This window comes from Diaporthe batatas (assembly GCF_019321695.1).
Source record: "Diaporthe batatas strain CRI 302-4 chromosome Unknown Contig00006, whole genome shotgun sequence".
Classification (NCBI taxonomy): Eukaryota; Fungi; Ascomycota; class Sordariomycetes; order Diaporthales; family Diaporthaceae; genus Diaporthe; species Diaporthe batatas.
In genome coordinates, this window is record NW_025408553.1 from 1,622,937 (window position 1) to 1,647,127 (window position 24,191).

A 24,191-nucleotide genomic window follows, 5' to 3' on the forward strand; every position below is an offset into this window, starting at 1 on the left:
CAGCGCACACGCTCATGCCCCGCCACAGGGCAACATTTCGACAGCCCCCGGCAGTGCCCTCACGACAGGCATTGAACAACAATTTCTCAATGGCAATATAAGCTGCGGGGCTAGGGGCGACAGTCCCAGATTGGCTCGTGAGGCCCGAGGACGGCGGCGGTATCCCTCGCTGCGGCAAGGCCGGCCGAGGATCCCGAGGTCGTCAAGGGCCCCCTTGGAAGTCAGTTAGATTGGGACTTGGAGACCCTGTCCCTGCGTGTTCGTCCCATTGCCAGGTCGTTCACCAACCGTGATAACCTTAACCTCCACATGCTTGTTTCCTCCCTGAAGTCCCGCCTCTTGACAGGAGTCCTTATTTTGCGGATCTTTTTTTGGGCGGAGATTTTGTGTTGCAACGTCGTGGCTCTGGGCAAGACAGAACGAAACGTGATGTTTCGTGATACCCGCAGCTGCTACTCGTCGTTTCAAGATGTGCCGGTGGCCCAGTAGGCCTTGCGCAGGCCTCGACAAAGCCTGAAAACCTTACGGCCGCAGGATCCTCGTGACCACGAGGTCTTCGGCTAAATGGAACCAGAAGCTTTGCTGGGTGTGCGTTCGATGATTATAAATCCCGTTTTAGAGTTATCAATGGACCCACGTCAAGTAGTGTACTGGTGGGTACCTAGGTAATTATATCCGTCCCTGATTCAGAAATGCAGGTTTGGCAGCCCAGGAGTCCAGGAGCTCAGGAGCCCAGGAGCCCAGGAGCCCAGTCATCAACAACAGAGGGCCCTGGCGATGGTAAAGTCGTCAGTCCAAGGCAAACCTTGGAAGTCAGATGCAGATCTTTGGCACTGCACCTGGATATAGTTGAGCACGAGCAGAATTGTTTTCAAAAGTTGACGGCGATGACGCGTGCCTATTCTGGGGAGGGCTTTTCAGATCCCTAAGAAGCAATGCCCGGGGTCGTGCGTGTAAACAAATAATTCCTGCCACTTGGCTGTGGCTGGAGCATGGAGTCCCAAATGTTCTCCTGGCCAGGCGGTGGAGTTCCTCACAGCACCGCCTCGTCCCGATAGTACTTGGGCATGAGCATGCTCGACTTTATAACGGGATCACTGCGGAATGTCCTGCGCAGCGGAGCGCAGGTACTCGAAACAGTTTCAAGTTGATTGCTGGGGTCCTTCGATTTTCTCAACATGCGTGACTCGCCACGGGACGGGGGACTTCAGGGGCGGCAGGGCGGCAAAGCGGCAAGTCTCGCGTCCTCGTGTACTTATGAGTTAGCGCTGCGTAAGTTTTCAAAACGTGCCGAGTATTGCTTTGTACGACTAAAGTCTACTAAGAGTCAATAGTGCAATGCATTTGGGCGGGAACAGGAGGTTGCATACAATCACGCCGTCAGTTGTTGGGGAGGCTGAGCGAAGAACGCTTCCATCGACTCATGGATCCATGATGTCAATCGGAGGGACTTGCCGCCTTGTGGCATCACACATCAATAAATATAGGTACGACAAGGCAGAACTCTTGGCCACTTTTGCCTTCAAGATGTAAACGCTATGTATCAGAGAATACAAGACTAGATTTATCGGTGCATACGCCAACGCGTCTTCTTCATTCGGACATCCTGGTCCGCTCTATTGATCCAATGGTCTTGTATTGGCATGACTCTGTCGTTGAGCAACAGATTCCTCCATAGCCAGGTCTTCTTGCATCAATACGAGTGGGCAACCCACTTTCGCAACAGTTTTGCAAATTGCAAAATGTAGGCACGCGGGGAGGGGGAATCGGCAAAGTTGGCCGAATAGACCTAGGTAATCACAGTCTGTGGCAGTGATTCAGCGTCCATTTGCTCAAGTGATCTGTTAAAGCAAGATTAACTCAGTGTCTATTCTGATATGGTGTTTTTTGTTTATCATATATGGTAGAAAAGAACTCCATAGATCATTGGACATATCGATTGGCTTTCTTCACGTGAATACGGCGTGCCAGGGGGTTGTGGATGTAGATGCTGGTGCAATTGAGTGCCTGTAGAGGGTTTCCAGAAGGGTCTATGTACAGGTGCGTTCGGTTGACCGAGCGAACCCATAGGACCACCGAAGATAGAATAAGTTCAATCTGATGCCCTTCTGGCAAGTTTTTCTAGGACACTGGTGTATAACGTGGTGAGAATAACACCTTCATCTTTGTTAGTTAAGACCGCTTTCACCTTCACCTAACTAGATAATTGGAATAACTATACTGCATATGATGAAAGAGCTACTTGCCTGTCAAAACCGCCAAAGCATACCGAAAATATTCATTCCTCAATGAATATTGGACTCGTCGAGACACAATATAGAGATAACGTTGTGACCCGATCGGATTGATTAGCTTGGACTCTGGAGCCCCACCGGCGTTTCTGGTCCTTCTTCCCTGATCTACCGATGACATTCTGTCCTCCATGGAGCCCTCACCCCTCGGGACTGGGGCTTTTGTAGTTGAATTTGAAGGGCTAGGTTGCTCCCCATTGCTAGTCTCTGAGTTTTGGTCCAGCAGTCTTAGGAGGACGGCCTCGTTCTCATATGCCGAAAGCTCAATGAATTCTCTGAGCGACACATGTCTTCTGGCAGGCTTGCCGTCCTCTGAGGGTAGTCCAATCTCGCTTTCCATCCAAGGCAGGTCCCACAAGTCTTGTTGCTCGTAGCATACAGTCCGAAACTTCAGTATCAAGCCTTGCTTTCCAAGATTCAGGACAAAATCTCGTGTTGATACGGTGGTTTCCCCATCGACAAAGATTTCGTATGAGAAGTCAGTGTCTTTTGTGAAGCGAAGAAACAACTCAAGAAGCTTGCCATCGTACTGTCGACTTATTTTGTTGTGATATGTGCGTTGATATTCGTCCATACTTCTCGAGACTTGATGGTATCTCGAACTCAGCATCTTGACCAAGAAACGGTGCCACAAAGTCAGATCCGAGTTTAGAGCAGAATAATACCCTCCATCATCTGACCACATGCTACCATAACGGACCCCTCGATATTTTGTGATGGAGTCCGGAGAAACCCAACCTTGTGAGAACAAGGCCTCGAGCACAATGAGTGACTGACTGTAATCTTTCCCTCCAAAGCCTTCATCTAAACAAAGACTCGCGAGGGTTGAAATGGTGTCTGAATCTTCATCAAGCAGAATGCCGTTGCTTATGTGCCAAAGAGGATAGTCGCTGAGTCCGAGGGCAGTCAGTATGTGCAATGGATCCGAAAAGTGGCGCGCTCTGGAAAATGAGTCTGTCCTCCCCCCGGTTGCAGTCTCTGGAAGCTTCCCCATGAATTCAATACAAAAAGCAGTCCCAAACCTCCCTGCTTCCCAGGGATATGTCAGTGTTAATACGCCCCTCAAAGTCATTGAATAATTCGGCTTCGTAGAGGCGAGTAACTCTCGAAAGCGCTCAAAATGGGTAAATGGCTCTCGAGCCAAGCCATTTCGATTTGTTGTTCGCACGAAGACTGCACCCGTGATGCCTGACCGCAGGGAGTTGTATACCGAAAGTGAGCTTTCGAAGAGGATGTCGCTCACTATCAACTGCAAAACAGCGTCGACAGGATCGAAGTATTTCAATTTTAGTTTCATGTCATACTGGATCTCGTCAGATTCCAGGAAGTCTGACACGCTTCGATGCGCGAAGTCGAGCTCCATGGACCAATCCCCCCACTCGTCAACGCATGGGCTCCTACCTTTCAACCGGTCATTGCTCTGATCTTGCAACCACATTGGATTTCCATATGGCTCGACGAGACCTTTGCACCAGCCAGCCAACTTTCTGCTCGTGGAGTGCACCAATCTCTTGCCACGATCTCCGGTGACGCTTTCGATGGGAAATCGGCTGCGCCCCGCTGTGAAAAAGCCTTTTCTTAGCTCGTACTCTTCGATAAAAGAGTATGCGAGAAGTGACATTCTATAATTTTCCTTCTTAAGCTCTTTCACCATAGCAAAAGTCTGGTATGCTTTCTTGAGTGCTGACTTGCCCAGTGACGCCAAAATGTGGCTGTAAAGACTTTCAAGCTGGTCCGGAAGGATATCGACCTCTCGTGTCAGTTCATCGCAGGACAGGCCGTTCTCGAGACCCTCTCTCAAAGACTTCACCACGAGCGCTACCCACAAGAAAACTCCGTCGGCCTTGTTCATGATCAAGGAAACAAGGTTTTCAAAGCTCTCCTGAGTGCTGGCATGCGCAAGCTTATCTCGAATATAGGTGTCCATATCGCGTCTCGTCAGGTCGTGGAAGCGGATCCTCAAGGTTTCAGTAAAACCGTCCATGAATACTGGATACTCGCGACTCGAGACGCAAATCTTGATGCTCCCAGATTCGGCTGCTGCCCAGTGGCACAGTAGCCTGACTAGGTCCCTGTGATCATCCTGTACGTTCGACTGGAATTCGTCGAGTCCATCGATGAAAAATGCAAAGCAATGGGTTTTGAGTGCGCCAACAGAAGTAATGACTCTTTTGAATGCTTGCATGATGTCTTTTCTGGTGGCTTCAATGACCCTCGGAACTAGCCACGGTGGTGAATAAGCCTGTGCCCAATGCGTAGGCCAAACTTGAGGTATGATGTCAGGGCATTGACTGAATATCTGATGGAGAAGACTGATGTACAGTCCCTGTAGCGACTTTTCGTAATCAGATCCGATGTTCCAGAAGTAGAAACTGGCGATGGTCAACTTGCGGCCATCTGTGTGATGCCACCAAGTCAGTCACTGTACACAGCCTTGAGAAATGATCTGAGGCCAACACTCACCGGCCCACTTGTTTAGTTTCTCTTCAGTATGAGGGCTCCCCCGTATGTGCTTCATCAAAGTCGATTTCCCAGACCCCAGTTTTCCAGAGAGGTGGAAAACATCGCCTGAAGTCTCGCTTTCCAGCCATGCTCGAAGCTTGTCTCTCGCGCGCAATTTCTCGATGTCATCGCTTATTATTGACGCGGTAATCGTTTCTCTCTCAATATCGGACACCTCGTCCTCCGTGTCTGGTGTCGTGGCGGGAGCGTCGTCTTCCAAAATCCATTCATAGGTATTCGCATGTGTCTCGACTACCATGTTGGAGCGCCGACTCATGCCTTCAAAGGAGAGACATTGGAGTATTCTGTCCTGAGCGATCATCGCAAAGACTTTCTCTTCCTCTGTGATCAACGTCGTGACCATCGCCGTCACTTCAGGAGCAGCGGAATTTGACTTGACATGTTCGCGCAGGTGTGCAATATCGCTCTCAATTCTATCCAGCTTGGCCTCGTCGGACTTTGATGCTTGAACCAGGCTTTCGAGTCTTTTCAGTGTCTCAGAGCTGGAATGGATTAGCGAAACACTGTTTCAACGGCCTGGATTATCTGAGCGGACCTTGTAAGGTTACTGAGTTCCAGATGAAGTTGAGCTCGACAATCACTCAGTCTTGCTTCCAGGCTTTCCCTCTCGCTCTCATAGGTTTTGTTCCGTACTGCTGACAATAGACTCTGAGCTTTGGAGCCCGAGTCGTGTGGTTTGATCTTTTCTAGTAACGAGATGAGTTGAGTCGATAGCTGACGGCATTCACTAGCCAGAATGCAGAGACTGGAATCATGGCCCGCTTTGTTATGTGATTTGGACACTGACAACAGCGTTGACATCCTCTGCATCTCTCGCATGACCGTCTCCCGGCTTCTGTTGTCTTCAAGCACGCCATGTTGAGAATCGTAGACTTCCTTGGCGCCCTTTAGAAGCCTGGAACTAAATTCAACGAAGGACAGGATGTTGCTGACAAGGCCTATCGCCGTTAGAGGATCCATGGCGTGGAATCATTTGTGTGTGAGTAGAAAGGTGCAGTGTCTGAGAAAGAAATTCATGTATTTCACCAAGGACCAGGCGAGCTGATCGGCCAGCAATAACTTGACATGGACAAGTGGAGAAAACTTCATTCATGGATGAGAGAGAGAGAGATTTGGGTGAAAGCCCCCGCTTCTCCGAGCTGTCCTCCGTGGGATTTGAGGCAACCAAGCGCTTACGGATTGTACGACGAGACACCAGGGTGCCATTGGACGCCCTGGTATGCAGGCATACCACTGGTCGGCCGCATAATCTGGTCTGATCAGTAGAGTCAGACAGCGCCTGGGGGTGACAGGTGATCGCACGCCGGTGCCCAAATATACCAAGATAGAGTGCAGGCCACAATGGGCAATATTGCGCGTTGGACACGGTTGCACAATCCAAATCGCCAACAAGACACGAATTGAGGACCCTCAGCTTCCCAGGATCTATTTGGGGCGGCCATAAGAGGTTAGCCTGAAACCGGTAGCTTTTGCCAACACCACTTCCCACCAGAACTTGGCTGCTGCTGCCTATACTCCTACCAGACATCCTTCCACGGGTCACACCCATATTCTACCAAAGTCGGAACTTGAACACGCTGGCTATTGCGACAATCACCAGAAACCGTCTCGTGTCCTCTCCGAAGGAATGACTGTAGAGTAAGAATATATGACAGACACCAGCTGGAGAATTGCCATGGATCGTCGACTCTTCTAGCTGTCCATAACTTTGGCTGTGCAGGGTGGTGCTACGCAACGAAATAACACACGCCTACATAATACGATGCTAGCATCGCGAGGAAACAGAATTGGATGCGGGTGGACGTTGTTGATCTTCTGTATGGTCATGTTTTGGTCCCCTGGTAGCCATGCCTACTACTTAGAAGGAGATCATGATCCGGAGCGTGGTGCCGCCGTCGGTATGGTCAGTATACCTGAGATCATGCTTTGAAGCTTCTACAACTACCCCGAGAACATTCAAAGGAATAGACACTGATTTCGATTCGTCCGTTAGGACCTTGGCAGTGTGAGTATTACCAAGCTAGAAGGTCCAAAAGTTCCCCGTCCATCAGCTGTCTCATTTGAACTTCAACGGACTGGCCGACCGTTCTGACAGTTTCTAGAAAATTTCTCGAATAGGAATAATCAGAGACAGCCTGAGGGAGTTTGAAGTTTTACACGAAATGCCGTCTTGTGTCGCTTTCACAAACTTTGATCGGCTTCCCTTTATTCTGATAGGCGAAGGTTCGTTTCTCTCCACTGAACTATCTCCTGCCAGCGTGTGACCTGACCTCCGCCACAGAAGCACTGGCACAAAGGGCAGACAATCCAGCTCGTACCGTATGCGACCCCAAATTTCTCATCGGCCAAAGGTGGTCGGACCCCAAGTTACAGGAGGCGCTCGAAGGTTTACCCTACCGCGTGGTTGAAGGAAAGGGAGGCTGGGCGGCCGTCAGCATGAACATCAGAGGGAAAGAACGCGAGTTCTCCCCGGAACTAATATTAGGTATGCTCATGCTCCGTCTGCAAGTCAAGGCGGGAGATAAGCTCGGCGAAAAAGTCGCTTCTGCGGTGGTGGCCGTGCCGGCCCACTTCAACGATCTCCAGAGACGTGGCATCAAGGTCGCCGGCAGCGGAGTGAGTCTGCAAGTACTGCGCTTCATCAATGAGTATGCGGCGGCTGGCCTCGCGTACGAAATCGACTCGGACTGGATCGAAGACGAAGCCAATTTCATCATCATGGATCTTGGCGCGAGCAAGACCGAGATCACTGCCGTCTTCGTGGACCAAGGGGTCTTTGAACGGCTGGCAACGGTATCTGTGCCAACCATCACGCCTATTCATAATCGTCGCCTTGTGTATTAGTGAGACAATGTTATCGTTCTCCCCGTTCCGAAATAGGGAGGCTAACACATGCCAGCATCACGGCCCAGTGCGCTGCACAAGGGACACTTCTCGACCAGCGGGCCCAAATCGAATTGGAACAGAGTATAGAGCTTACCCAGAGCAACAGATCATTCGGAGAATCTGCATACTGCCTAAGGGCTCAAATACTCGAGCACTGCCTTGGTCTGCCAAGTTGCACGTTGAAGGAGTCGAGTCAAGAAAAGGGAATTAACATTTCTATAACTGTGCTTGAGCCACTCCAGCGCCTGCTGCGTACGTACTCATTGTTCAATCCCTCCTTCCACAAATCAAGCGCTGAAAATGAAATAGAAGAGTTGAACATGTCGATAGAATGGGAGAAGAGCGAACCAGTCCCGAAGAAAGACGTTTCTTACTGGTTTCGCTTCTTTTCCGCATACGTCCGAGGGCATGAATGGCCCCTAGATGTTACTTACATCCCCTCGAATATTAGCAATGTCGCGAAGGTCTTTCCCATTGGCGGCTTCAGCAAATCTCCAATGGTGCGACCCGCCCACAATATCATCTCGGTAGGAGCTAACAACAATTCTGAAAGGTGACGTGGTTCTTGGAGGGTCTCTTACGGAATAGGTTCGAGTTCAACGGGGATTTTGACCCAGAACACGCCGTCCTGAAAGGCGCGGCCATCCAGGCCGACATTATGTCGAACCCGGACGATATGATCACTTATGTGGAGGTCATCCCGATCAGCCTCGGTCTCGTAAGTCCACCTTGAAGCTAGAGCTACTCCCGCCCCAGATGGACTTTTACCGCGAGCACGGGGCCCCATCAACATTGTGCAGATCTATTGTCTAGTATGAATACGGGCTTCCCCGGCTCACTACCCACTCACAGCTAGGAAACCAGTCAACCTCCTCTATTCGATATGACCTGCTCGGATGATTGAAAATTGTGCTAACACATCCGAACCCCAGGAAACAAGCCAGGGCTACATGCACAAGATCAACAGGCGCTACACGCCCATCCCAACCCGCACGGCCCAGAACCTGACCACGGCCCACGACAACCAGGAGTCGATGCTCATCCGCGTCTTTGCGGGCGACCGCGTGATGGCGAGGGACAACTTGCTAGTGGCTGAGCTGGAGCTCGCAGGCATCCCTCGGGCGCCGCGGCATGTCCCGGTTGTCGAGGTGTCGTTCGAGCTCGATGTAAGTGGCGCACCGGCCCTCTCCCGGATGGAGGGGGACGTTGATGAATGCTGCATTATATGTAGTTAACAAAACCTAGTCCAACAGTATCCTTAAAGTTACCGCTCGCTGTCTCAGTAAGTTTAAAGCAAGAATACGGAACCCGCGTTGCATACCAAGTTAGCTGACGTGCGCATCAAGATACGACCGCCGAGGTGTCGGCTATCTACGTACGGGCACCAGCTACTATTCTCAACCGTCCGCTTCAAGGAGCTTGCATACTGACAGTCCCTCCAGATGAAAACCACCCGTTTGATCACAGATGTGGCGCTCATCGAGCGGTACGGGCTCGGCGACGAGTGCGTACTCCTTCAATGACAACCGGCGGGGATTGGCTCATGCCTTGCTAATAACTCTCATAACAGCCAACAGTTCGAGGAAACCACGCCCGTCGACAAGGCAAGCATGGAGCGCTACATCGAGACTGTTGAAGAATGCCTAGCCAGAGAAGACGTGATAGGTGCACCCCACAATCCCGACGGCTACGACCTGAATGAGTAGGTGAAAACATGTACAGAAGCAGATGCAAGCGATGTAAATGCTAATACGATAGTTAGAGAAGCCAATAAGGTCGTCCGGGAGACAAGGGAGTGGCTCGCCACCAAGTCCGACACGGCCCCGTACACGGAGTTCAAGCTTCGGAAGTCAAAGTTATGGGACATGTATGTCACCAGGCTGCCCTCATCACGTAGACTGAAAGGCTGACAGGTCTCATCACAGTATGCACGATTTGCTCCATTACAACCCACGCGGAAAGATTTACAGCGTCGGCTTTCGGGATAAAGTTGAAACGGGGCACGAGGAGCTTTGAGGCTTGGGAAACGAGAGAGCAAATAAAACATCAAACAATTTTGCATTCTATGACGCATCAAGAGCGGCGCCTCACATAGGCTGTCTATCATCTAGACCATCCGGATCTATGATTTAAACGCTCATTTCTCATGTCCATCCGAGCCAAGTATGCGCCTTCGAGGCACCGCGTCGTAACAGCACTTTTAACAACCGAACAGCCAGCATGCAAGACGCAATACAGACGTCCAAACACCCCAGAATTAAGCCCACTGCTTCCTGAACTTCTCATCGAACTGCTGCTGAACCATCTTGAACATCCGCAGCACCTGCCCTAGGTTCTTCTCGCCATCGCCCTCCCACGCGGGGCCGGCAGCCTTGGCGGCGGCCTCGGCGGCCTCTGCAGCCGCAGCCTCATCCTCGCTGCTGTCCTCGTCGTCCCACGAGTCGACCACCTTCTTCTTCTTCTTCGGGGCCGGGGCGGCTACCTCCGGTTTCTTGGAGGCTTCTTCTTGAACAGGAAGGGCTCCGTGGGCCATATCGCCAGCGGCGTCATCGGGCTCCAGGGCATCGGAGGTCTCGCGGGCCGCGTCCTCGGCGTCCTGGACGTCCATCATGGCAAGGTCCGAGTCGGCGGCAGCATCGAGGTCCAGGAAGTTTGTCAAGCTCGTGACGATGGTCGCGAGCACCAGGGAAAAGTCCTTGAGGAGGAACCAGACGTCTCCCTTCTTGATGTGGTTATCCCTGACCAGGGCCTCCATATCTCCGTGCTTGAAGAAATCGTAGAGGTATGCGTTCCAGGGGACACCGTTAGTGTCGTCAGGGAACAAGGGGATGTAAGGGATTGCCGACTCCTCCAGGAAGACTTCGCTTCGAACTGTCTCACAAAGCTCGTGGATCGAACCGAAAGAGTTGTCGCCGAAGCCGGAGAGTGCATGGAAAGGTGAACGGAGCTTTGTCGGCGGGTTGCGGCCCTCGCCAAAGATCCCTTCGAGGTCCCCTTCGCCTAGAACGCTCTTCGACGCTCCAGCTTCAGTCTTGGTGAAAGGCAACTGCTTGTCCGGCTTGTCGTCCAAGTGCTGTCGGACATACGTGCTTGCATATGTCTTGAATATGTCAAGAGTTTCCTGGTTGTGCTGCCTCAGAGTCTGCAGAGCTTCTTCCGGCAGAGGGGGGAGGAAAACGATCGAGTCAGATCTGGTGACGGCTGCGGTCCAGTCCTTCTTGAAAGTATTGGTCGAGATGCGGCCGAAAATGTGCGAAAGTACCAGGACAATCTCCAGCAGCGTGGCTTCGGACGCAGTGCGGAACTTCTCGCACAGCTTGTGGAAATAGCCCTCCTTGAGCAAGGAGTGGAAAGCGAACACAGAGTTCTCCGTAAAGTACAAATGCCCGACAAGGCCAGCAAAGTTGAGCGGAGTACCATCCTCAGAAAGAAGGTGTTGCCTTCGAAGGTACTCGATGGAGAAGCGTAGGTGGTGCTTAATCGAGAGCTGACCAGAAGGTCCACCAAGATACAATCTTGTCTGTGACAACAATGACTGGACTGCACCAACAGAGTATTCCGAGTTTTTGGTGTGGTGTAGTAGGCCGAGTGTCCGCAACACCAAAGAGGTCGACAGCGGGAAGTGTCCCCTAAGATCAGGCAGTCTGGAGGACACAATCTCGTACACCCGCTCTTGGGGCATGCCGACAAAGACGACGTTTCCGAGCAAGTCAAATCCTCTTCGACCTGCACGACCTGCAGCTTGATGATAGTTCAGGGCGGTCAGGAACACGGAGTCTCCGAAGAAGACGACCGTCTTGCAAGGCATGTTGAGACCTAGGGCTAGGGTGCCAGTGGCAATGACAACAGTGAGGAAGCCCTTTCGGAAGAGCATCTCGACGATCTGACGATACTTGCGGTTCATACCGGCATGATGGATGCCTATTCCGCGGCGAAGGGCGTTCAAAATAGCAGGATTGAGGTTCTTCCAGCGCAGCGACCAGATCATCCACTCCAGATCAGTGCGCGTCAGCTTGGTCTCGTCACCGAGGGAGAAGCGCTCGAGAGGGGCGTCTGGGTTGAAACCCGCCATTGTACTCGGGTCATCGTCCATCAGACCGTCAGGCACATCATCTTCGTCACGCTTGCCCTTCGCCTTGGCCTTAGTAGTCTTTTGTCTGAGCGCATCGGCCTTGGCCTGGTCCTTCTTGTACTGTTCCCATTTGGCGATCCTCTTTTTCCAGGCGGCATCAGTTGCCTTGAATTCATTCTCCGCCTCTTCCAGGTCAGCAAGAATGCGGAAGGCGATATCCTCACAGGCGTTACGGTCGTAGTTGAACAATATCGCTGGCAAGGCACCTTGCGTACGAAGGTCTGTCAATAGTGGGAGGGCGGAGTCTTCAAGCTCTTGACGTGAAGATGCCGGAACATGGCACTGTGGTTGCAAGTCCTTCTGCACAGCATCGAAAGGCGAGTTCCGATCCAGCATCCAGGAGTGAAGAGTTTTCTTCAAGGCAGCCTCGTACATGGCCACATCGGGCTTTGTTGCAACCTTGGGGAAAGCCTTTGGCGGGTTCAGATCTTGGCTCAATGGATAATCGGCATTCTGGTGCTTTGCCATGGTCTTCCACAAAAGGAGACAGTCACGGGGTTCCAGGGTGAGATCATCGAGGGTCTCGCGGTTCCTGTTAACCAGAGTAGCCACCGGATGGATTGGGAAGAAGTTCGAGGACTTTGCGCCGTTGTCGTCCAGACCAGGGATGGGTAGTCTCTCGACCGGGTCTAAGAAGTCCAGAGCGTACTCCTTGGAAGGTTTCCATAAGAACTTTCGCAGGTCGGAGTAACGTGTTTGATGAACGACTGTCTCGAACTCAAGCCCCTTCGACTTGGCTGTGCTCTCAAGCCATTGCCGGAACTCCACGGGGTTGCCCACGGTAGCCGACAGCGCGATGATAGGACATGGTGCCAAAAGGAGCAGCTGCTCCCAGACGACTCCATCTTCGGCCTGGCCGATGGAGTGGACTTCATCGAAGATAATGCGCTTAATGCGTCGCGACCATGAGTTTTCATGCTCCGCGTTAGACGGGGCCATCAGCATGATCTGCAAGATGTGTGGGACCGTGACTAAAACTTGACATCCCGCCGGGTTGTTGACGCGGTAGTCGCGAGTATGAATTGCCCACACAGACCTGCCGTCGTGCTTGTAAGACTTGGTGAAACGCGCCTGGATCTCGGCAGCAATCTGGTTGACAAGAGCCTTTGTTGGTGCGACATACACCAGCACACCGTCATCGGTTTCTTTGAGGACCTTCCTCATGGCATAGAAGGAGATGAATGTTTTACCGGCAGAGGTTGGGGCTACAACGAAAAGACTCTTGTCTGCATCGATGGCATTGAGAACATCCCGTTGCCAACCGTCCGGGTTGAAGGGAACACGTTTATCTGGGGCAGGATCGAAACTTCGCTCGAGGAACGGTCCACAGTGTTGTAGTTGGAAGTCGAGGTTGACAGGTGCCAGGTTCGTGACCCCGTTCTTGGCATCGAAGACGCAAGAGAATGGAAGTTTTCTGGTGGAAGGCGAAGAGGGATCGCTAGTGAACTCTGCTGGGATTTGCAGAGACGCGGCAAGAACGTTGAGCATCTTAGCAGTAGGCGGACTCAGGTTGGAGTTGTCGATGCTGCGAATGATAGACCAAATCAGGGCTGTTAGGCTCTGTCTCGCCTTGGGTGCATCCCCTGCTTGGACGAGTATGGCAGCGAGGACATTGCAAGCATACAAGGAGACTTCAGCCCCGATAGAAGATGCATGATCCCCAGACAGAGAATTGAGAAACTTGATAGTCTTGAGATATCGCTTGATCAAGTCTGGCTCCGAGGACAATTCCCTGCACCGCTGCTCCCACCAGACCAGCCTGTCGTTTGTTTTGGAAGAGGCTTTCTTGTCCTGTATAGCCTGACGGGCCTCCATGGCCAGCTCCTTGCCACTCTTCGCCTTGCCCTTCTTTCCACCCTTCTGTGTTGGTTGTTTAGTGGGCTTCTTCTCGTCGTTCTCCTTCTTGGCTTCTTTCTTGACTTCCTTCTTGGGAGCCGAGCTCGGGTCCCGATTGATGCCTCCGATGATGACCTCAGGTTCGATACGCTTGCCAGATGCGTTGTTCAGACTCGCCGAGTATGCGATTGTACTGGCCATCTGCTTCTGATCGGCCCTCATTTCCCGCCAGTTCTTGGGCGGCGGAGGGCGTCTGCTAGCCACAGACACACGGGCATTGTGCCAATGTGTCAGCTCTCTGAAGATCTTGGGAAGGGCTTCCTTCCCGGAGTCGTCCGTTGGGACAAGGCGGATATCTTGCAGATAGTCGTTGAGTGCAGGATGGCTGAAGGGTAGAACGCCACGTTCATTCACGACACCCTCGCCATTCTGGACACTCTGCCGAGCAGAATCCGTCGATGACTGAAGAGCAGACAGGGATTGCCCAATACTAACACTCGTCAGTTCCTGCAGCTTGTTTGCAAACGCATGTACTGCTGGGGTCAAGGACCCGGGAAGCTGTGGCTTCTGGCTCAGGATGAATCCCAGGAGCCTTCCGTCCAAAAGGTCGAAGAGGTCCCAATGCAAGGAATGTGCAGCTTGATCGAGTAAGGCGACGCTTGTGCTTGAGAATTCTGCCAAGAAAGCCTGCGTGTCAATCTCACCTCGATCTTGGACGGGACCGAAAGATCGCTGTGAGAGAGGCAGTTGTCGCAGGAGAACGAGATGAATGATGAATGCTGAAGCAAAGGCCGAGAATTCGGCCGGGTCATCCTTGTGCGCTGTTGCCATGATGGCAAGCGCACGTAATGAGATGGCTTCTCGAAGAGACAGAGGCTCGTCGTCTCCCCATGGTGACCATGTTCCTATGTCACTTTGGTCTGCGCCATCACTCTTGTCCTCTCGCGCTGGAGGCTGGGGTATGGAGAGCGGGGCGCGCTGCAGATTTGGAAACGGCGACATGACAGACGCACGGACCCTCGAGCTGGAGAACTCGACGCTGTTTATGAAGGCGAGGCAGTATCCTCTTGCTGCGAAGTGATGAGCAATGCCCAGGTAAGCCTCTTCTGAGCTGGCGGAGCATTCCCCAAAGGCGGGAGCATCCAGACACATGAAGCAGTGAACAGCATTGTTGATGAGATAGTCATGGAAAGACGGGCTATCTAGGCCGTCAAACTCGAAGGATATGGCCGTGGCATCCTGAGTGGCGACAGCGTCCTGCGACGGCTGTTGCCTGTTGAGATGGCGGATGAGAATTGCCCGTATCAATAGGTACTTGGGTGACAGCACATCAGTGGCTTCACGCGGCAGACACAGTGCCTCGTGGTCGCGGAACCAGATGACATGGAAGTTCAAGCCACGGTCCTGCAGCCTTGTGAGGAAGCTCTCAACCGCATGAATTGCGTGCAGAAGCTGGAAACCACCTGCGAGGGTCACACATTAGCTAGTGATCGTCAGGGCATGGCAGTTGAGGCACTTACTGGCAAGGTCGACCTTGGCATTGGTGATGCAGTAGAGCATGAGGGCATCGCCGTGGATGGCGAACAGCTCCTTGCCTGCGAAATCGCCAACAAGATCAACCGAGAGAGGGTGCAGCAGTTTGTACCAAGCTGCAGGCCCAAGAGGGCCGACTTGGTCCTCAGTCGACGACGCCATGCTGTGTGACGTGTGCGATAGGCCTCAGCGGTGTGTTTTGTTGCTGAGGGTCGACTGTGGGAGGGGGAGGAGAGAGGAGAATATGAGATGGGCAGTGGGCGTAGAACGTGGTTGATGCGGGAAAACGGTTGAGGACACAGGTTGCCTTTGCACAGCGTGTTCCGTGTTGACTCGGTGCAGAGGTTGCTGCTTGCTTGTTGTGCTCCTTCCTGCAGCTGCACTGCACCTATCTGCACCTGCCCATGCACCTGCAGGCTCGGCAGGCAGGCGGGAAGATACCTGGCAAGCACTCTGAAAAACAAGCACGGAGGTCTGCAACTGGCACCGAGCGTCTAGTTTCAGGCAGACGTTCGTCCCACTGATGACGTTCCAACCAGGAACCTTCAAAGTCCACGGCTCTCTCGCTACGACGGGTCTCCAGCCCTATGTGGGAAATAAGAGCCAAAATCCAAAGCATACAAATCAGCTGCTTGGGTATTTCTCATACTTTGAAGATATTATCGTGTTGAATTAAGCATTATCGAGACTGTCACGTCGCCGTGCGTCGCCGTGAGCCTCATTCTGCCCTATCTTGCTCCGTACGCTTGAAACGGAGATCTGTGCCGTTTCTCCCCACCCAAAGGGGACCCACCTACCCACCCACCTGCCAGCTACCCCCAACCCTTGCGCATCACTTCCCCTTTCTCCCACGTCGGTATTTGCCAAGGAAATCCGGTAGGCCAACTTCAATTCGCATATCCAAGGCCATGGCCAAATCGAAAGAGTGGGTCCTCTGTATCGAAGGGCACATCCTCTCGACTCTCGCTGACAGCCTTCATCGACCTTGGCAGGTCAAAGGGCAGCCTGCCCCGAGGCCATGATTTGCCAACGCCCAAGCAGACGTCGAGGAAGGCATCCGTGTTGCTGCCATAATTCGCCGTCAGCGCGCTTCCAACCCAGCCGTCTGCGCTGGCAGCTGCCTGCGCCTCGACGATGGGTGTAAGGACAGCCGGGCGATCGAGATACACGTCCAGGATCGATATGGGCACCGTCCTGATCAGCTCCGAGATGCGTCTCGCTTCCTCCTCGGGATATTCAAGCGAGCCTGACCGGAACAGCGACTCGAAGCCTCCCGGCCGGGGCTGGGACGGAGCTTTCAGTCGGATTAGCGCGATGTCGGCCTCGTCAGGCGTGTCGACGACCTGCAGGCCCCGGCGGCGGGCAACTTGGGCATCCAATCCCTCCACGTAGAACTTCTTGTCGTGCTGGGAGGCAGGGATGGGCATCACCTGCCCGTGGTTGCTGAGTATCGTGAACGCCTCCCGTTGCGCAGCCTCGCCGAGGGCAACGAACTCGGGCTTGCCCGCGACCCTGCCGGCTTTCTCCACGTCCACGAAGCGCCTGTCGTCAAACAGGCCTAGCACGAACTTCTCCCTGAGCACCCGGCGGACCGACTCATCAATGCGAGCCTCTGGGATGAGCCCTTGCTCCACCGCCTGCACGACCAGCTCGGGCACCGACTCTCCGCCGAACTGGTCGCACCCTGCGTCGAGAATCTTGACCGTTCGCTCCAGCTCACTCAGGTGCTCGCAACCCCAAGCTCGTGCCGGCAGGTCTTGGCCCAGGATTTTTGCGTCCGTCACGAGGCCCCAGTCGGTTAGGACGACGCCTTCGAAGCCTAACTCTTCGCGGAGGAGGCCTGTTATAATTCCCTTGTTGAAGCCAAACCCAACTTGCTCGTACTGAGTCCCGACTGGCATCGCATACGAGGGCTAGGCGACCACGCATGATTAGCTCTCAAGTTCCTCATAGCATCAAGTCGGGAGTTCAGGTGGGCCCTAATAACATACCATGATCTGCCTTGTTCCAGCCAGAATTGCCTTTCTGAACGGCTCCAAATGGTACTCGAACTTTCCTCCAGGGTAAACTTGCTCTTTGCCATAAGTAAAATGTGAGTCCTCCCCGTCCATCTCAGGGCCAGCCCCGGGGAAGTGCTTCGTCGTGGTCGAGACGCTGTCCAGGCCGTCCTCGCTCCTCGACAGCCGGCCCTGCAGACCCTCGACACAGGCGGTCACCAGCTCAGAAGCCACGTCGGCATCCTCCCCAAACGTCGAGCTCACCCGCGCCCACCGGTACTCGGTCGCCAGGTCGGCCTGGGGGTGCAGCGCCACGCGCAGCCCGACGGCAACGTACTCCTGCCGCACGATATCTGCGAACCGGCGCGCCAGCTCGGGGCTGCGCAGCGCCGCGAAACCGAACGTCTCGGGCCACTGGCTGAAGGCACCCGCTCTGCAGCCGGTGCCGATGTTGGTGTCGAAGTGGTTGCGCGGGTCCGTCGACAGCGTGACGGGTATGCCGAGCCTTGTGTGGTCCAGCACGTGCTGCTGCACCCTGTTGTGCCAGCGGGCCACCATTTGTGGATCCGAGATGGGGCCGAGTAGGTTAAAGTGCGACATCTTCTTGTCCTCAAGAAGATACCGGGTCGCTGGTGCCCCGTGGGATGGGTAGCCCTCGGAGAGTGTGCCGTCCGGGCCGGGCGCGATCATATTGTGGAATAGCTGCCCTGCCTTTTCCTCCAGTGTCATTCGGGACAGGAGGTCCGCCACTCGCTCGTCGACGGAGAGGCTGGAATCATTGTACGGGTTTTGTGGCTTCGACATGGCCGCCTTCGTCGCCTTCGGCGATAAAGTTCTGGAGTAGTTGTCTGGCGTGGGTCTGTGACCGGCAGAGGATTGCCTCGGGCTTAAATCGTTGGCCGTCATGATGAAGCACTGATGCTGCAAAGTACAGGGAGCAAAAACCAAAAAGACTCAAATCGTTCTCACTTCAATCTTGAAAGGCATTTCTTGGGTCTATCGGCAATTCTAGGACATGCAAAGGACTTATAAGAAGAAAGAAGTGGATAGAGACACCAAATACGATAGATCCGTCAGGCAAGATAACTTACATGATAGCCGGTAGAACAAGACGAAGACCAAGAAAGGACGCATGTGGACCCCTCTCGTTCACACGATGTCAAGCCATGTCCAGATCAAGCAAGTCTCACGGCCCACCAGACAGTCGGGATTACCACGGATAAGCACACGGCCTAACACCAACATAGACAAATCAGGCGTTGCGCGGCAGCTGGTCTTGCATTTTTGGCGCGCGAAGCAACACCACACCACACAAGCGCCAGAAATGCAGCCCCGACGTTGCGCAGAAGCCGGTTGCGTTTCTCCTTTTCGTGGGTCAGGGGATCCGGAGGGGGGATCATCCCGGTGGGGCTCATGCACGAGGGCGACAAGTCGTTTGACAGGTTCGCGCTGGACTACTGCAGCCGAGGTTTAGCCGGTGTGGTGTGGTCTAAAAAAAGGTGCTGGTGTTGGTTTGTCTTGTCTGGTCTTGGTTTCGCGAAAACTCCGTCTAAACCTCGGCCGGGCGGCCTGCCGCTGCAGGCGACCTTTGCTTAGCCCTGTTGCTGGGAGCGACTCAGGCGTTTTATTTCCGGGTGCGTATCATTACTCCAGTGGTTCATGCCTGCGTGTTCTTATTAATGGGTTGGTCTTTCGACCGCCGATCTGTCAGAAGATTCGGACTCCTCGTTTTGGCATGAAGACATCTGGAGCGTCGGAGCTTTCTGCTCTCACTATCCAGGTACAGATACTAACTAGCTACGCCAGGCGAGAGTGTTGGTCACTGCCGTATTTTGAGTGCGAGTTGGCCTGGCTTTCAAGTATCTGTGCACTTTGTTCAGGATCTTGTTTCTCGGGCAGATAAGCACGCAGCGACCAAGATTAGGTTACCGACGTTGTCCGCATCTTGTATCGGGGCCAATTACACTGGCACAGTGTGGCATGTTCGAAAGGCGCCAAAACACGCAAAGACACTGGCGATGGCCATTTTTAGACTGGGCAGATGGGTCATCTTTTATCGCAACACCTCCAAGCTTTGGGGTTTGCATTTTCCAGAAAGCCCGTGCAAGATCACTGGTAAGGTTCAATGTCATCATAAACACACGATCGGACTAGAGCTTCCTGAAGCTCTCCAAATTCAGTTACCCGCGAAGCGAGCCAGCTCGGGTAAATGCCGGGAAAGAGCCACGTGCGCCGCCCCCGTTGAGTCGATGTAGGGCAAAAGTAAGATACGTGAGCACTGTCTGAAGAGATCTCAAGGTTGTCTGCGGATCTGGACAGCCCGTTGACTGATGATTACGCTCGAGGCTCGGCGAAGACTGGTAAAACACTTTGCAGCCTTGCCAAAGCGTCAAGCATAATCCATGGATGTCAGTGAGTCTGTCGAGTTGAACTTACCGCGGACACGTTCTTCATGCCTGGGTAAATTACTACCTAGGGACGGCTAGGCTCCCGACGTCCACTTGCACAGTTGCAGATGAAGACGCAGTGCATAGTATGTATAAAACACGTCACACAGCCGGGCGAAACCCTGCCGCATATCAAGACACGGCCTTCAAAGACTTAGGTGGACACATATAGCTCCATTCGAGAGGGTAAACAGCAAGTCGTAAATATTTTAGTCAAGCCCCGGTCCAGCATTCTCGATCTGTGCTACAAGCCAAATCTAGGTCTCATCTCTTCGAACACGCCTTTCTTCCCTTTACACAAAGTACCGCGGTGCTCGCTCTCGCCCGAGATTTCCATGTGTAGACTGGGTTAATGCGGAGGCTCTCCCAATGTAACACGGCAGCAGAACGGCGTCTCACAGGCTAGTCTGAACACATGGAAGTCCCGAAACCGGATAGTCCGTGCCAAATATGCTGGATGTGGGGTAGTGTTGGCCATCCGGAATAATCGCGGACGGGAGGTGGGGGAGCCGTTATGGTGGCCTCTTTTGGGTAGCGTCCATCTACTGGTTGATAGAGACGTTTCCCTACGTAGTGAGTTGCCAAAGGATTTGTTCCGTCGTCGTCGATTGACTCTTTCGACCATTGCTTTCAGCAAGCGGAGAGCATATGCGCTTCCGGATGGTCGATGTGGTCGAACGCTGTTGCAGCTTCATCTTCGTGACAGGATGCGGAAGATACAGCGAGAAGGACACTATGATGCCGATATTGAGCTCGATGGCACTGTTTAAGTGTATATATGTATCAGAACTCCGACAGTAAGTTCGAACCCGACTTGATCATACCTGATACCATCTCTATGGTTTTGTTCCACAAGTCCTCGCTATGGTAGTGGGTGACAAATTCTACCAAACTTAGAAACAGGCCAGGCTAGCATCAGCGAGACTTTGAAGGTTGTGTTGCTTCACAACCGGTGCCTTGTCGGAGATGGATTCAAAAGGACTTGCACCATGCCACAGGCGGAGACGGCGGCCACTCCAAGCTTCGCTTTAGAATATTTCTCACCATGAAGTCGAGGTGTCTTGCATTGGTAACACAGTGAATAGCGCAAAAGGAATCCTCTTGATTATTTCCTAGCAATATCTGAACAAGTTCAAGCCCAAAAGTCCGCCGCGCTAACGATTGCGTCGAGCTCAGTGAAGATTTCTGCTATTATACACTGCCCAGATGCCCTTCTGACAACAGCGCGCACCCCATACTCCTAGTAACTTGCCTATTTCCATTCCTTTGGCCCAAAAGTCTCTCCATCCGCCACTGTCAGTGGAATTGAAGCACCTTGTGTATCCAGGTTGTTGAAGGCGTTGGTGATGTTCGGGTTTCCATCCGCGGGTGGGTTCATGAACCACTGAGGCGGGTTGACCTTCTGGGGCAGGATGAGAGCAAAGAAGATAATCAGAGTGCAGATGTACAAGCCGGTGTCGAGACCCGCCGACGTGATGTAGTTGTACTGTGCCCACCAGCCCCTGAAGCGGCGCTTGAGGAAGCCGTTGAAGAAGATGCCGACGGCACCCCAGCACAGGTAGATGTAGACTGTTGCTGGGGGAATCCAGCCGGTACCGCCGAAGATAAGCGGCCAGTGCAGGTAGCGAATGCTGCTACGCGGGAACCGCTTGGCGGCGAAGTAGGTGATGACGGGAAGTGCGGCGCCTGCCAGCCAGTACCACTGGAGCGCCGAGTAAATTCCACCGGCGCCGAAGACGCGAGCCGGACCGATGACGCCCCAGACCACGGATGCGGTGTAGAAAACACTAGCTCCTGGGCAGGTATAGCCGTTGGGCTGGTCCGATTCGCAAATGCCTGGGATGGTTCCGAGTGCCCAGTTGAAGACGGCAACTTGGACGATACAGGACCAGACACAGGCAACGACTTGCGCGGTGAAAGTAATACGGGGCTGTCGGGAGAGCATTCCGTCAGCATGGCCGGAGGAGCAGAAGTGGTTTGGCTTGGGGATGACTTACCGGGACCTTGAGGTAGTGACCGAATTTCATGTCCTGAATAAAGTACAGAGCTTGAGCCATTGTGATGTAGCCAAACGTCTTGAAAAGCATCATAGCTATCGGCCGCCCCGGAAGCATGTAACCGACCATGAACTCGGTCAACACGTTGAGTCCGAGCTGCGTGTTGGTGGTACCTTGAACCATGCCGATAGGGACGAGGAAGACAATGGAGAGCAGGAACGCAATGATCAGCGCCCACCACGTCAGATGAGTGTCCCAGACCAGGACCGTAACCATGGACAAGGCAAACAAGATAGCGAACAAGGCGTAGTACCACCAGTTGGGGGTGTCTCTATACTTGCGCATCATCTTGAGATGGACATCGGCGTCCTGGTTCCGCGCCAACTTCCAGCGTTCGACAATCTCAGCACCGTGGAAGATGGCCGTATGCACGATGACGGACGACAAAGCGCCAAAGGAAACGCCGTAAGTGAGGGAGAAGAAGGTCCCCAAGAAGAGGGGCGAGTACTGCTTGTAAGCGGCAACATCAAGTGTCTTCTCGGGCGTCAGGATCTTTGTCACGTTGTATGCCGCACCGGTGTTGTCGAACGAGTGTGTCTAATACGAACAGATATGTAAGTGAGTGACTTGATGCAGTGGGACAATGGTCATCGCAGTTGACTTACGCTCGCGATTGGTAGGTACTGAGTCCACCAAGTATTGGTGTAGAACACTCCGAGCCCGGCCGCCAAGAAGAAGATAAAGACACCGATCAGCGTGTTCACGATAGAGAATAGAGGGTATGGCAAGGGGCTGCCAATGAAGGCAGTCATGATAGTCCAGTCAAAAGTGATTGGGAGCTGTCCGGTCAGCTGTGGCTCGATTCACAGTAGAAGTTGGGAAGAGGGCTCTGGTTGCGACACTTACAAGACCGAATCCAGCGTTGTTGCCGAAGATCTGGTTTACAACCATGTTGTTGGGCGCGATCCAGCAAATCCAGTCGAAATAGGTCAGTCCCTGGGCAATCCAGCCTGGGAACCAGTACCATGTAAAGCTCCCAGCAAAGACGTAGAGGAAGTATCGGTATCTCCCAATGCTCCAACCATTTGCAAGGGCGGGATCGGTCGGTTTGTGGTCGTGGAGAGTGTACATAAGAGCCGTTTGGGCAAGCGTTTGAGGCCAGATCATTGCAGCAGGCCAGACCAAGAATCGGCGCACGATTCCGGCCATGCCGAACCCAATACACTGTGTGGTGAGTACCAGGAGCATCTGGAAACCCCAGCCAAAGTGCTGCTTGTAGAAAACTTGTTGAGCCAGCAGGACGTCGGTGGCATAGGCGACACCACCCTGGATAGACACAGATGACATCATGACGATAATGGCATGCTCCTTCATGTTGAAGGGGCCAGGGTTGAGGTTCCATTTCAATCCAAATGTGTTGAACTCGTGGTTCGGTAGGATCTTTGCAGCCAATGTTTGTCAGATACCTTGTGTTCGTTCTGGTAGTGTTTAGAGTGACTTACACGAGCCATGCCGCATCCCACCGGATACGCAAGCAACTGCACAACGTAGACATAAATACTGATTGACGGGTTGCGCAGAGAGAACAGCAGGTTGACAGCCGAGACAATTGTAGTCGCGGTCAGACCAATAAACCAAGCCCTGATAGTGTTTGCCGGCATTTCCTCGTCGTAGTTCCGCACCGAGGCTCTGACTTCGAAGTAAGGTGAGTCCTCCTCGAGCAAGGCGTGCTCGAAGTTGGCCTTCTTCTCGACATCGTCGGTCTCAGCGACCTTAGTGGCAGCTTCCTGTCCATCGGTTAGTACCAAGTATGGTCGCGACTCGTTCCAGAGCGTCTGCTATCGATCACATGGCAACACCTTGCCGTCGTCTCTGCTGTGATCTTCTGCTATGATCTTCTGCCGGGACACAAGAACACCCTCGACCAGTCATGGCCGGCAACGACATGCATATGCATATGCATATGTGAATAGAAAGGTGTCAGAACGTACAATAGTGTCATAATCAAGGTTATAGTCCCATTGATGCGTCTTCTTGAATTTCTTCAGCTGATCCACGCCGGAGGCGATGGCGGCGTCTTCCTGACCAGGACTGTCGGTTCGGGGAACAGTCTTGCCATCAGCGTCGACTTCACTGACGTTGGTGGGCGCGTTCCCTTCAGTCACGGGATGATCAGTCGTCCGCCGGGCGAACGGCTTTCGGATGTTGAACGGCATGTTGCAGTATCCAAGGCGCAGCCAAGAACTCCCGCAGCCTCAATGCGATTCCGGACAGGCCCAATTGGACTGGTATGGATACGCAAGATACAGAGGGGAACACAAGCACAGGGCGCAACCAGAGAACAGGCGCGATCGACGTGGTAATTATATCACCCACCGAGCAGGTTCTCCCCCAAAGTTGCACAAACCAGGGCATGCGGGTTGGCACCCAGATAAGCTTTCCAAGGTGGCACCGTCCAGGGTCTGTCCTGTCGGGCCCCCTGCTCCAAAGGGACCAACACCATCTCCGTCATATCACCAGTGGACCAATGCCATGCATGCAACCCAGAC

At 53.3% G+C, this 24,191-nt stretch overlaps 4 protein-coding genes across 4 annotated transcripts; all 4 read right to left on the reverse strand.

The window, feature by feature from the left end:
• Positions 1-1,504: 1,504 nt before the first annotated feature.
• KVR01_006329 (uncharacterized protein) lies at positions 1,505-6,056 on the reverse strand. The gene is made up of 4 exons (XM_044788610.1): positions 5,350-6,056; positions 4,755-5,296; positions 2,247-4,688; positions 1,505-2,157 (listed from the first exon to the last, which is right to left on the reverse strand). The coding sequence occupies exons 1-4, from the start codon at positions 5,772-5,774 to the stop codon at positions 2,093-2,095; spliced, it is 3,474 nt and encodes a 1,157-aa protein (XP_044645132.1). The 5' UTR covers positions 5,775-6,056; the 3' UTR covers positions 1,505-2,092.
• Positions 6,057-9,957: 3,901 nt separating this feature from the next.
• Positions 9,958-15,490, reverse strand: KVR01_006408 (uncharacterized protein; the record flags this gene model as incomplete). The annotated part of the gene is made up of 2 exons (XM_044782432.1): positions 15,189-15,490; positions 9,958-15,131 (listed from the first exon to the last, which is right to left on the reverse strand). The coding sequence occupies exons 1-2, from the start codon at positions 15,361-15,363 to the stop codon at positions 9,958-9,960; spliced, it is 5,349 nt and encodes a 1,782-aa protein (XP_044645211.1). The 5' UTR covers positions 15,364-15,490.
• A 538-nt stretch (positions 15,491-16,028) lies between these two features.
• KVR01_006066 (uncharacterized protein) lies at positions 16,029-18,336 on the reverse strand. Its single transcript, XM_044785304.1, has 2 exons — positions 17,193-18,336; positions 16,029-17,114 (listed from the first exon to the last, which is right to left on the reverse strand). Exons 1-2 carry the CDS (start codon positions 18,102-18,104, stop codon positions 16,089-16,091), a joined length of 1,938 nt encoding a protein of 645 aa, XP_044644869.1. The 5' UTR covers positions 18,105-18,336; the 3' UTR covers positions 16,029-16,088.
• Positions 18,337-20,751: 2,415 nt separating this feature from the next.
• Positions 20,752-24,191, reverse strand: KVR01_006247 (uncharacterized protein). The gene is made up of 6 exons (XM_044791780.1): positions 23,634-24,191; positions 23,145-23,429; positions 22,549-23,082; positions 22,308-22,481; positions 21,643-22,239; positions 20,752-21,575 (listed from the first exon to the last, which is right to left on the reverse strand). Exons 1-6 carry the CDS (start codon positions 23,856-23,858, stop codon positions 20,898-20,900), a joined length of 2,493 nt encoding a protein of 830 aa, XP_044645050.1. The 5' UTR covers positions 23,859-24,191; the 3' UTR covers positions 20,752-20,897.